At 34.0% G+C, this 14,176-nt stretch overlaps 2 protein-coding genes across 5 annotated transcripts in view; one reads left to right on the top strand and one right to left on the bottom strand.

Moving 5' to 3' along the window:
* The window catches only part of CENPP (centromere protein P), a 163,343-nt gene that overhangs the window by 20,041 nt on the left and 129,126 nt on the right, over positions 1 to 14,176 (top strand). The window lies entirely within an intron of this gene.
* On the bottom strand, positions 1,346 to 13,038 carry OGN (osteoglycin). Its single transcript, XM_026061164.1, has 6 exons — positions 12,216 to 13,038; positions 6,670 to 6,754; positions 4,158 to 4,316; positions 3,337 to 3,539; positions 2,704 to 2,799; positions 1,346 to 2,202 (listed from the first exon to the last, which is right to left on the bottom strand). The coding sequence occupies exons 1-6, from the start codon at positions 12,381 to 12,383 to the stop codon at positions 2,032 to 2,034; spliced, it is 882 nt and encodes a 293-aa protein (XP_025916949.1). The 5' UTR covers positions 12,384 to 13,038; the 3' UTR covers positions 1,346 to 2,031.

Raw genomic sequence — 14,176 nt, 5'->3', positions numbered from 1 at the left:
TTTGTTTTGTTTTCCCTAGGATAAGTTTGGCTCGAAGTTGGAATGTATTTTTACATGCTTTGGGGCTGTATTTTATCTTTTGGTTAAAAACCTGGAAACATCAGAGTTTTATGACTTTGCATGAAAAATGAAAATCAAATTCTCACTGTAGAACTAGGATTTGTTATCAGATGCATTAAGACAGTGGAATTTCTTGTTATATCAGTCAATTTAAAAAGGAGGAAAAAAAACAGGAATTACTATGACTTTCTTGAGTTATGAGTTCAGGATAAAATATTTTTGTCTTGCTTTTCATAACTGTATCCTCTTTCAAAAAGATGAACCCACAGTTGATGTTTGATGTAGTCACTTAAAAAGCTTATTAGCTCTCAACACTCTTAATGGCAGAGCATCAGTATGTTCAGAATTAAATGTGCACTTAATAATAATTCCCCATAGCACAAGCACTAACAAATCAAGGCTTAACTAAATAAGATAACAATAATTAATACAACATATCTTATAAAATCAGTATCCTTGGTGCATAATGATACATTATCATGCATTTGATGCTTAACTATTTCTACAAATTAGAAATCCATAGTAGCTTCAAAGTTAGTACGACATTGATCTTGTAATAATAGTTAGCACATTTTTGGCATTCATTTATCTGAAGAGCTTTAAGCCCCTACTAGGTATTTGGAGGGAGAAACTGAGAATGAAAGTCGGCAGAAATGTATGGTTGTCATTAGAAACAGCATCTTCTGTATCTAATTGTGTGTAGTTCTAGGTGAACCGACTGTTGATAACTTCACACATTCATTTGCCTTTTTAATAGACTCTGTGGTTGAAAGTGGTAAGAGTGAAATGATGCTAACTGAATTTGCTTGAAGTTAACACAATTTTTAGATTAACAGTAGAATCAACTTTTCAATTTAAAGATCTAATTTGATTTTTTCCTAATGAGTGAAAGTATTACTGTACAAAGGCATTTCTGTTTCTTTGCACTGAGCTCTAGCTGAAATCCTTATAATTCATTTACAAGTAAAATAATTAATTCAGCTTTGCTGTTAATTATATTTTGTCACCTTTCCTTATCGAGAAAAAGCAGTGGAATGATGTTCAGGCTGTAGCATGTGTTAATAACAAAGGTACCCAGAGACATACTGCACTGGACCCTCGCTGCTGTGTTAAAATGGGAAGCTGAAGAATGACTCCTGTGAGTACAGCTGAGGAAAAATTTAGAGGAGGGGGGTGTGCGTGTGTGTTTGAATGAATGTGTGTGTGTATGCATATGAATACACACACATATATATGAATATATGCATGTATATATGTATATATATATTTATATACACATATATATTCCATACATACTTGAGAGCGAATGAGAATGTTTTTGAAAGAAAAATATTTAAAGAAGTTTTAACGCATCTTTGAAAAGTTCTTCTTGCTGTATTGCTTGGTACCCTAAAGTCTATAAATGACTTGCTTGTTTTTGACAAACCAAGTATTTAAGGAAGCTTTAACACATCTTTGAAAAGTTCTATTTCTAAACATAATTTTTTTCCAATTCAACTTTATTCACTACACTTTTGAAGCTTAACTAAAAGTTTCGTTTTGGAGCAAACAAATGTTTGATTGGATGTCAGATGTATTTTTCATTTATAGCTTGCCTAAAAAATGTTTGGGGTTTATCTGAAAGTAAAATGTAGTGATTATTTTTTGGAAATGGTGAAAAGTGTTAACATGTGTTGCTTGATTTTTTTACTTGCATGATTTTACCTACATGTAAAGATTGTGGTGAAATAAAAGTTGAGATGGTGTGTGTGTGTGTGTATATTTTTACATTGTCATTAACAGAAAAGATTCTGAAAGCAGAGGTGTCATTGTAACTACTAAGCAAAGTGGCTGTTTGAAATTGTTATTTCAGAGCAGAAACACAGTTTAACATAGTAAAAGGTTCTGGGTATGCAGAGAAACTGCATTAGCAAGGGAGAGGATATGAACATGTAAACAAAGAAATAGAAATGATCATTACATAGGCAGTGGCTAGTAGTACGTTCCTACAGGCAGTGTTCTCAAGCAGGAAAAAGCGTTAACGTGCTTTGCCAAGAGAACTGGATTTCCTTCCATTCTTATTTCATCCATACTTGTGCGAATATAACGTGTATTGTTAGATTTGCAGAATGTGTCATCATTGATTGTAGTGATATTGTTGTACTGCAAAACAAAACAAAGTTTGATTATGAGTTGAAAAATTTTCAAGCTTTCATTTTATTCCTCTTAACTTCACATTTTATTGTCATTGGGATTGATTTGCGTATGTTCTACAGACATACCTAGGAATCAGGTATTACCCAATCTATGAGCAGATAAATGATTTAAGGTTGTTTGTATTCTTGACAAAGGATTATTGCTTACTTTTACTGTTTCTTATCCTTGTCTACAAAAACCAGTGAGAAATTCTGGCATAGCAACTAGCTAACAAACAACTTCTGACAGTAAGAGAAGCTTATTTTAAGTCTTAACTACTTTTTCCTCCTGTATGTTAAAAAGAAGTTCAGGTTGAACGCTGAATGGTTGTGACATACACGTTAGAGATGAAGTGTTTTATTTGGTGAGTATTAGATAACTGTAGCACAACTGCATGTGAACTGTTTTGAAGGAGAGTGGGGTTTGGTTTGCAGTATGTTCCTGTTGAGGCTCTCTGTGATACAATACCTGAAGATGTAGAATGCGCAGGCTCTCTGGTAAGTTAAGGGGAACTGATTCCAGTGCATTATGTCCTAAGTAGAGGTAGGCCAAATTTGTCAGCTTCTAGTAGAAAGAAGAGAAAGATTATTAATGCTTATATTGCTTACTAGAGGTTGAGTAACCCATGGGTCTGTGATAAGACATCAGTATTTTTTTCTGATCTTGTATGATGAATGAAAGCCTCTAAAGTGACCTGGCCTGAAACATTCTGTTGCTCTTTTGCTGTGAATGTTGAATTCTCTTATATGAAGAAACTTGTAGAACAGGTCTTCTGTGATTTGGAATGTATCAGCACATGGGTTATAAAACTTAAGACTACTTTAACAGCCATATCCTAGTTAGTTAGTGCTTAAGTAGTCCTCAAACTGTATTTAGGGCATCAATTTTGAATCCAGTATTTCTTTGTGTTTGTGAGAGAAAGCAAGAAAGAAAAGTAGGTAAGATTACATTTCAAAGAGAAAGTAATTTTTGAGATGAACTACATATGAGAGTGAGCGAGCGCACTAAGAGCTGTTATTCCAAAGTGTCTTCAAAACAAAGCCTGTAAAGCTTTCTGGTAGTCTGTTTCTTGAATTATAAAAACTATTGTCTTTTACTTACCTTGAAGGCATTTGCTTTGATTCCTCTGCTCTTGATTCTGTTTTGGTTTGCATTAAATGTTGTTAGCTTGGGAGGTAGAACGGGAAGTTTTACAAGTCGATTTTCAGCAAGAGAAAGTTCTTCCAATAAGAGAAGCTTTGAAAAGGCTCCATCCTCTATTTCTTCAATCCTGTTTCCACTAAAGTCAATTCTTCTCAAGGTAGCTTCACACAAAAGAAATGAAAATATAAGTGTTGAATTTATAACTACATGACATGTGAAACATGTATGTTTGTGTATAAATTAGGTGGCATACTCTAATAATGGATGAACCATCCTATTTTGATCTGCAAATGGCAATACCATGAAAATCCACATTTGGATTTGCTCATAGTCTTAAACTTTTTTAAAAAAATCAGGAAAATATGCTGGATTCTCCCTGTTTTCATAGGGACAAAATAATTTAAGACATTGATAGAATTTTCAATGTTGTAGAATGAGATAGCTGGGAGATATTTCTTCAGAGTGTTTGAAGGACATGTAATACATGGTTATTTAAGACTGGCTGTGATACGGAGTTAAATTTTATTCTTAGCAATCTGTTCTTTCTGTTTGATTTGGTGGGAAAATAAGACAGATACATGCGCCAAAGTAGGTTTTCATGTTGCCTTTACATTTCCTCTTCTAAATACAAGAACTAAATTAAATAGATAATAAAATTAATGGACTATAACAAAGTATAAAATGCATCTTATTTTGGTGTTCTTGTCATGTTATTAAGAGACAACAACTTCAAATGAGTTATCAGTTAAGCAGAAATTAAAATCTGAATATTTACTTACTAATGTCAGCAAAATCTGAGACTGCTATCCTTTTTATTTTGTTAAATCGTGCATAAAGATACGCTGTTTCCTTTGGCAGTGGAGGTACAGCTTCAATATCTATTTCTTCACAGTATACCGATCCACTTAAACACACACAGAGCAGACAAGTAGGTAAATCTGAAAGCGAATTATTTTATGAGTAGACAATTTAAAGATATTCACCTATCATAAGCTTCAATATACCAAATATAATTTTATCTCTTAATCTTAAGGTTTCATTTCTATTATTAGCTTATTTGATTGTTCTACTAGTAGCAAGTTCTGAGAAGACAATACTCTGCGTTTTGGTTGTGGGTTGGTTTTTTTTTTTTGAGTGGTATATTCTCATCAGGCATATCACTTTCATTGTGTATATTTTTTCTTATCTGAGCTCATCTTGAAGTGCTATTAATATTAATTCAGTTTCACTCTGTCTTATAGTATTTGTGAATATGATTACTGCAGTTGTGTGGACATGACGAATGTCATGTAGAACTGTTCTTTTCAAAATGGAAATCCATGCAAGAGAAACATCTGAAAGTACATCTTAAGTTTACTTAGGTATTAGTTTGAGATCATACATTACCATGTCTTATGAACAACTCTTTGTATACCTCTTCAAAGCGAAAAAATAAATGCTATTTTATGTAGTTCAGACAGCGAATTAGAAAATTTTAGACAATTTTACTTAGATCGGAAAGAGTATCTCCTAGGCTCATCAATCTTTAAAAATTAGTATTAAATTACAATTTTTTTTTTATTATTTTTTTAGAGCTGTCCATGCAGATACCATAATTGCATTGGAACTTTTCTTGTACTTAAATATGGGAGGGTTATGTATACACTGTGTTACTCCTAACTACTATTTTGTCTAATCATCTTGCAGAAAAACTGCAGCGATGGTGATTATACAACTATTTTAGGCAATCTGTTCCACTTATTACTGAGTTTTTTTAATAGCTGTTATTTTAAGTAGTGAGATGAAACCTGTATCTTTTCTTAATGCAGTTTAAGCCCATTACAGCTTGTCCTGTCCACCATACACATTAAGAAAATATTCTTTTCTGTTTTGCATCAGTCTTTTATATGACAACAGTTTACAAATACATATAATAAATACGGCTTTGCTTCCAATTTTGTCACCACCATTATCTGACCTACTGTGTTTTCTATATTGTGAGATTTTTGGTTAGCTTCCAAAATTGATCTGGGTATGGTACAGACAGTAGTGTCATTTCAATTTTATCGCTATATAGCAAAATAAAGTTTTTTTTTTCCACAACCTATGATGCGTTAGTGAAGTAGTTGGTCAATACTGGGAGGCCAAACCAATATATCTAATACAGTAATTCATATTTTCTTAGAGGTACTGCAGAGAATGGAATTAAGATCTTGAGCTTACTTTATGTATGTTCCCATGTATTAGACTTCAGAGTTCTGCTGTGGTTTTTTTTGGGGGGGGATTTTGTGTCTTTTTTGTTTTGTATGTTAGTGCACAAAATATAAAATGATTGTGAAGCAGTGTTGGCACTATTTAAAAGGCAGCAGTTCTTGTGTCTCTGACTAGAAGCTCTGGTGCGCTTCTGTAATTTTTTATTTTTTCCCCTTTAGATGGGGGCTTGCTGGTGAATACTGCGTGGTTATAACTAATCTCCTCGATTTTAAACATTGGTGGAGATCAACACACCAGTGGTCTTGCTGAATCATCTGTTATTTTTGGATTTTTAAATTGCAGATGTACCCAGAAATGTCCCCCTCTTTTTCTCTGCTCTGTTTGGCAGACAAGATATTTTTCCTTAGACATGTAGAAATTATCATGACTTATGAGTCATTAGTGAGGAGAAGTCTGAACAATACACCTCAGAGCTAGTAGGAAGCTTAGGCTAGTGAAGAATGTTGCTAATTTATTTTAACCATTTTTGTTCTAGGAATCATATTATGCCCAAATACATTTACATACCAATTCATTTATGGATGTTTTATGTGTTGTTGGCAAGAAGAAAAATGTCAAAACTATATAAATATTAACCTCCCCGATCATCAGATGTCAGTTATGACAACAGCCATGAGAAAGATGTTTAAATAATTTCTGGGAAAGCTGTTTAAGTAATTTAAATGTACATTTCATCATGACCTGGTTAATCTGTGGACCTTATTGGGGTGTTTCTTCCTTTTCTTGGTTGTCCTGCCTAACTTATTTAACTTGGGTACATCTCTGATTGACCAGTAGCTTTACAAGCAAGATGGGGTAAGCTTATAGATATTCTTATAAACTGTGCTTTGTGTAATCAGAATTTAATTGAAGATCCTCTTTCAGTCTTCTCCATCAAAGGCAGAAATTTAGAAGGCTTTCCAAAGGAGATATTAAAGATGTTCATAAACAAAAAGATTAATACTAGTATTCTTTGTTATGCCTTGAATATTTATTTCTTTATGTAAAATCTTCTTTTGAAGAAATTGGATGTTACAGTATTAATATCTATTAACTTACTTGTATCCTTTGTTGGTGGTACATTGCGTTCACTGTCATCCCCTTGCAGTCTTAGGGTGGTATTAGGAGAAACATTCATTCCATCCTTTGTGTGAGAGCAAATGTTACAAAAAATGGAGTATTATAAAAATCTTCAACAGCACACTTTTTTTTTTAAAAAAAGAACATTCTACAACATACCTTTTTACGACAGTTAATTTTTAGAGAAAAATAGTCTTTTATATACTGGATGACTTTTGTGATGTATTTTTCTTTCTGTACATGGACTCCTCACCTTGGAAGGCAAGAAGGGAAGATATTGCTGCTACAGTTTTTTTTAGTTTTTTAAAAAAAGGAGGGGGGAGAAATACAGACTATGTGGTGAAGGAATACATAAGTGATAGTGTCTACAAAAATTTGGACTTCTGAAAACAAACTACATTATGCAAAATTTGAAAGAGTTTGCCTTTGTATGGTTGTTGGCAATTAATAATTCTTATGGATATAGGCTATGTATGTTTTGTTTTACCAAAATAATCTCAGTAAAATAACATTTTCTTCCACCTAGTTATTCAAAATTCCCTATTGAGATACTCTACATACATTTTCAAGAGCATGAAAACTTGGTTTTCAAACCTGTTCTTTTCAGATACTGGCCAAAATGTAGCAATGCAGTTTCCATTGAACTGCAGCTAAGTCCATTGTAAGACCTGGGCTGCTAATAGAGCCTCCGATGATGCAGGAAATGGCAGTCCAATTTTCATTGAATATGATAGGAATTTTAGAGAATTATATTCTCTTTCTAGACTTATAATATACACACATCAAGTCATACTATGATTTGCATATATTAAGTCCCCCCCCCCCCCCAAGGTTGACTGTGGCAATTGTGCTTGGCTAGCCTCACTCATTGCCCCCTTTGATGGGGGATGGTTGTAGGACAGAGTAAGATAATGTCCTTTCTGGTCTACTTGACTATTGAAAACACATGGGGAGAAGTACATTAGCAGGTGTTGAAAACATGTTTTCTTTTCCAGCTGTGCTTAAAGATCAGGGTCCTGGCAGGAGTACAGTGACCACTTGGAGAGGGCTTCTATGTAGATTCTGATTGTGCGCAAGTGAGCCGATTTCTTTATTTTCTCATTCAGGCAGGTATGACACAGTTCATCTGCCAGAGTAATGTTAAAGTAACACTGTCTGTCAGTTTAATTTTGATACCATTTTTGTTTTATTTAGGTTCTTGCATATATTTTACTGTGGGAACTTTTGTGTTCTGCAGTATAAAATCCTCAAGCTTGAAATGAAGCCTGAGAAACAAATATTTTGGACAGCTTCTGTCTTTTTGACCCTTTTTTAGCCTATGAATCATCCTTCACTTGGCTCTTCCCTGCGTCCATCTATCCAGGCTACGCCTTTTTTTTGAGTATTTTTATGTAATGTTTGGGGTGGATTGGTTTCATCTAGTAAGACTTTTCTAATCAAGTGAGAGTGCTGGAGACAATTTAGCAGTTGTAGAATGAAACTTCTGTGTAGGTTAAGAGCTTTTGCAGTGTTTGATGTAGAGAAGCTGGACTTGAGCAGTCAGAAGGGAAGAATCAAACAAGCATCAAATTCTATAGGTTACTGCAATTTTGTTCTTTGAGAAAGCCCAGCCTCAGAAATATATTTGCTGAAGTTAGTTTTAGAGCAAATTAGTATAAACAAATGTTTTTGAAGAGAAATAATTCTTAGAATTTATTTGGTTAGTTACTAGACACCATTACCTTATTCTGTCATTATGACATATTTAAATAGAAGTGGGCCTCAGCTAAAGCTTTTAGATGAATGTTTCAGATAGCAGTACAGTTCAGTACAAGAATTTTGGGGCTTTCTTGCCTTTAAAGGAATGAAGTAAAGTGTTGTTAATGAGATAATACTTTTTTTTTTTCTTGTTTTTTGTCCTGTACTTGATTATCTGGAGCAGTAAGAGTTTCAAATGTCCTGTCCAGATAATAGTAAATCTTAAGTGATGTAATTGCTGAGGTGAAAAGATATTTGAAACCCAGCAGATGCTAGTCTGGGGACTGATGCATTTTTCACATTGTGTCCCTCATATCTGTAGGATCTTGTAGGAGTTGTTAATTTTGGAGCAGTCCAGGAACCAAACTGACTGCATTGCTCATTTGTCTGGCAGAATACTACTTCCCTGTGGGAAAACTACCTTTAGTAAAAAAAAAAAAAAAAAAAAAAAAAAGTCTGATTGTGTTCGTGTTAGGACCTAGCAGTCAAGCATTATTTCTTTTCATATCCCTTTTTTCTACAGAGCTGTGTCTGCAAGCCTAAATAATGCAGACCCGTACCCCTTTATCTTGGTATTTCTATGTAATGGCACACAACTTCTTTAAGGAATCGACTGTCTGTCCTATGCTTTTGCTAGCATAGTGATGTTGATGAGGCATGTGAAGACATGATCCTTGACTGATGTATTACATACTAGTAGCAACTTCTGTGTAGGTGGAGTTATAATTGGACAAATGCATATATACTGTTGTGGGTTTTTTGGCTCATAAGGGGATTTTTAATATCCTTGTATGAAAAACATTTTTGCTGATCATAGCAGTATCTGTACCAGGAGTAGTTTTCTAGTACAGTTTCCTACTTGAGGCATGACCCAAGGAAGAGTGTGCGTGTGAGTTCTCTGCAGAATACAGTGCATAACTAATTTCTGCAAGAAACAAGAAATGTGTCAACAAAACAGCGGGATGGATTATTTGAAGAATACTGTCAAATACACAAAGTGAAACAATAGATTCCTCCCCGCCCCCCCCAATACTTAATCAATATTTTGGAAGTATTTCCTGGCCTGCTATAAAAATTCCTAGTCATAGAATATCAGCACAGAAGATAGTTTGGATTATAACTGCAAAGAATGCATGACTTGCTTATGTAGGGAATGCACTGAAGGAATGTTGACCTATCTATATATTTAAATTCCACCTCCCTCTTGTACTCCAGAGACATGAATTCCCCATAGAAAACCATGTTAACATTTTTTACATCTAAATTCTTAAGTCTTCTTAAAACTTCTAAGACATAAGGGTCTATAAAGCTGGAAGCCCATATTCAATGGGAAGAATTAGTCCTGATTTGAGCTGGAATCTAATTAGATTTATTAATCATGACTGTGCATATCAAAAAATATGTTAATATTGAGTGATAAAAATTACTGACTTTGCCCCCCATGTTTCTTTAGATTGGAAACAAGGCCTTTCCTGTTTCCTTAGGATTTTTAGGAATAGAGGCAACCTTGTACTCCATAAAAACAAAGGAGGTGATTGAATTTTCTCTCCCAAGCTTGGCTAATGTTTTTGGAGATAACTTGCACAGTGGTAGTGACAAAGTGTTTTTAGTATGCTGTGGGACTAAAAGCATGCTTTAGGATGTACCTTTGGGATTAATGCTTCCCTCTGCGTTTTGGCATTTAAATGAATTACCATGCACTTTTGTGGTTTTACATTTGGCAAAATGAGACAAACAGAAAAGTAGATAATACTAACTGATGGGATAACTGAACGGGGCACGGAACTATACTACAGTTCTTGTGTAAATTCAGACCTTTTTTCACTATAACAAAAGCAACTTCATATGCTCACTTATGAAAAAGTTCTGTTGTGGAAATTAAGATATTGTGTTTTTCAATTTCTGGTATTTTATGCAAGACTGGGGAAGCTATGGTTTCAAATAGTAAACATTGTAATGAATTTTGCTCGGGTGACCTTTCTAATAGTAAAGTTCACTTTGTTTTGTTGATCACTAATGCAAACTTTAATAGATTAGTTCTTCTGATGTTTTTGCTGAAAATCTCAGTTCACATTCTTGTTTTAAAATTGGTTCAAATACACACTAAGGAGTTATATTGGTCATGCAGGATCCAGATTTTTGATTGGGCATGTTTGAGAAAACTGTTGGCATGTATTTCAGTTACAGCTAAGGCTTGAAATATTCTAGAAGCTAGTATTTTTGCAACAAATGAATAGAAGATTGTTCGCACATCCCATGATTTAAATTGGGAGCACTGGCGCTTGTATTTGTTGCACATAAGGAACTAATTTATTATTTTGCAATGAAAACATGTCATTGGAGACCTGACCTGATGGAAATAATGGCTGATTGCATTCCTAGAATTATCCTAAGCAGAACTGTTGGCCTTCAAAAGACCTCTAGTTCATAGCACTGCCAGTACAGACTTTGGTTAGTCTGTGGTACATCTGTTGGCATCATTTCCTTGTAGGTGTACTCCTTTTTCTTCTTTTTCCTAAAATGTACATAGTAATTTTTTTTAACTACTCGGTTGTGAGTGGTAGCCACATGTTAGTTAAAAGTTTAAGTTTAAATGGTCTCTTTTTCATAGGTTAATGAAATAACATGTTACTTCATCACTGTGACAGATGCCAGATTTAGAAATATGCTAGAAATTTCTTAATATGAATGATTGCTTTTTTTAGTCCAACAGTAGACAGCCATAATTATAGTAGAATTGGGAAAATATTAAAAACCAATTATATATAGAATGTGATTTTCTATAGGTATGCTGCAGTTCATTGCCTATACTAATGATCTCTGCTGTCTTTTTTCCTGTTTATCAGACTATTGCAATAAGCACAATTAATATTAGCAAAAATTAGCTTGAGCTTATTAATATTTGGCTGTTATCATTTTGTTTGGATATGTAGTATTTTTCTTGGCAACTAGTTTTGAGACTGTCATTCTTACCTTTGCTGCCCGCCTGCCTGATGGAAGCTGTACAGTTCTCTGATGTGCTGTGTGTCTCTTGCATCCTTTCAGACGCAGTCCGAACAGAGGTATGACACTTTGAATTGTCCCTTTTAGCTGAGGCTGCTGCACTTCATTTAATTCTCTGTTTTCGTGTCACCTGTTTAAGCACTAAACTAACAGGCACGTATAGGAGCACGCAACAAAACCGTTGAGAATTGACCACTTGGGGGAGGTGGCGAGTGCCGGGAGGTATGCTCGCTGCTGCTGCTAGCACTCTCAAAGTGTTAATGTTATAGGTGACTGCAGCAGGACTGCATATCCCATAGAAGTTCGAGACTGCTAAACTGATAACTCAAAAGAATTACTGTGGTTTATGATGGCATGCCATATAGGATGAGAACTACTGTTTCAAATATCACTGATATCAAAAAGCAGAAAAAGGAATACTGAAAAAAACCCCTTGTTTTCAATTCTAACTTACTGCATTAATACAATGTTACTCAAATTATTCAGCTACTACGATAGTATGTACCCTTCTAGACACTCCTAAAATACTAGACACGTGCATACAGCATAATTAACAATAATTCTTTAGTCTTAACTTGTGATAGTCTCTTTTGTGGGTTTTTCAAACCGTAGCAAGGATAGTATTTTTGTGGTTTTGCTTTGAATGCCTGTCTCTCACATCTGAAACCACTGTATGTTTTGCCATTATAAGACTTTTCCATAAAACCTGCATACATGCATGTAACACCTAATTCACTCATATAATGCTTAGCAGTTAAAAAATATTAAATTGATAAGATAAATACCTTTTTTATATCCTTGATTTTCGTTTCATAATCTTGTTCAGTCAGGCTTCCTAGAGTAACATCTGTATCATACTCATAAAACTTGAGTGATTCTTGCTGTATAGGTGGTGCTGACTTCACCAAAGATACAAACACAAACAGAAAAAAAGTAGGCTGCAAAGTCTTCATTTTAGCAGAGAACAATGTATCTGGCTTTCACTGAGCTGTTGAAGATCTGCTAGAGTGTTGACTATGGAGAATACTTTCTTTGTGACTGGAAATGAAAATGCAATCCGTCAAAACAATATTTAAAGCCTAGAGGACTAGTTGGCAGGGGTTTCTAACGCATAAGGAACATGGAACAACTTTTAACTCTTGGTATCCTTTAATTAGACTTTAGTATTACATGAACTGTTCTTAACATGAAAAGAAACTGGGAAATCATAAACAGCAGTTTCCAACTAATAAGAAAAATATTATCTTACTTGTATTTGCTTGTTTCCCAGTGTATTATTTCTAATAATAGCAAGAAGATTTTGGTAAAGCATTATTTGAAATACTTGGCATGTAGATTTTTGTAAACTAATTAAAACAACAAAAGTTCAAATGCATTTTTTTCATGTTGTCAGAATAATGACTTTCAAACCTAACTACTCTGTAACAATAATCTGTCTCTCTGTCTGTGTTATCTTTAGATTTCAAAATAAACAAGAGAAAAATACCTATACTTTTCCCCTTCCTTATGGAGAATACTTTACAGGCTATATACATTTTGGGGGGAAAAAGGCTACAATGGTAATCTAAAAACACTTGAAATACCTATACTTAACTTTTTCAAAATAATCTTTTATACAGCTTTTTTTTCCTGTTTACTGTAATTAAATGTTTTATTTAAGCTTTAGGTCAACAAATTTTTAGGAAAAAAGTCCACCTACCGTTTTAGCAGATTCAAAGTTCTTCTGTGATTGTCCTAAAACCAGATATTCTTATCTATATGTTAACCCAGATTGGTTTGATGAAAGAGTAAAGTTATGGATTACATCCAAGTAGTTGAAATGAATGCTATTTCAAAGATTGACAGTCTTAAAAGTGCTTTCCATGGGGTAAAAAACGCTTTGCCAGCATTCTTTCCCTAGGGTAAGAGGTAATATCCTGGAGCAGGGGGTTGTACTTGGAATAACATTTGTAAATGGTAAATCTGTCTAGTTCATCCTACTTTTAATATTACTTGTTAAAATGGTAGCTTTATGCTAAGTGGTGATTTATTCTTTGTAATTGCTAAAGCTTTATGTGTAAATCGAATATTAATTTTGCAAAATAGAGGTCTATAACAAGGCATGTGTTACCCATTTTGTTTAATAGTTTAGCTAAGAGACAAAGCAGCTGCTTTCTGACTGAGACAGAGGTAGAGCCAAAACATACGTATACTATATTAGTCACATTTTTATGAGTAATAAAATGTTTCATTACAAGTTGTATATGTTTAGAGAAGTTTCAAGTAAGTATGAAATGCAAACTTTTCGGTCAGAAGAGTTTTGGAAACACAAAATACTGTTTAGAATTTAGGAAGTTTTTTGGTTGAGATTTTCAGACAAGTAATTTGTGTCTAAATGCTTTATTAAATGTCTTGCTAGACAATTTATTGAAAAATTGGTTTCACAATAAATATGTTTTGAGTAAAACTGTGTGTCAGTAGTATAGATAGCTTAATAAACAATGTCCATGTTTAGGATTTTCATCTGAAGTATAAGCAGCAGTTTTCTAGATTTCTAATGCATTTCTTCCTCCCCCATCCTTTTTCTTACTATGTATTTTTGGCAGTCAGTATAAATGGGAGCCAGATGACCAACTTGAAAATTTACAAAGTAGCTTTTTTGAGTCTTTAAAAACTGTGTAGCAATAAAACAGTATTGGGGGTATATTCAGAATTATACTTCTCTTTCATTTCCATGGGTTTTTTTTAGATAGCACTGCCAGCTAGA

This window comes from Apteryx rowi, unplaced genomic scaffold (genome assembly GCF_003343035.1).
Source record: "Apteryx rowi isolate R43461 unplaced genomic scaffold, aptRow1 scaffold_177, whole genome shotgun sequence".
NCBI classification, from domain to species: domain Eukaryota; kingdom Metazoa; phylum Chordata; class Aves; order Apterygiformes; family Apterygidae; genus Apteryx; species Apteryx rowi.
Note: the sequence above shows the minus strand (reverse complement) of the source record. Positions and strands in the feature narration are given on the sequence as shown.

Excerpts from the sequence above, each read along its gene's own strand:
- OGN (XM_026061164.1), bottom strand. The coding sequence starts at position 12,383 with ATGAAGACTTTGCAGCCTACTTTTTTTCTGTTTGTGTTTGTATCTTTG. Across the intron at positions 6,755-12,215 it reads AAATCAAGGATATAAAAAAG|GATGGAATGAATGTTTCTCC; the intron begins GTATTTATCTTA and ends TCTCACACAAAG. Across the intron at positions 2,800-3,336 it reads TCAAAGCAAATGCCTTCAAG|AAGCTGACAAATTTGGCCTA; the intron begins GTAAGTAAAAGA and ends TCTTTCTACTAG.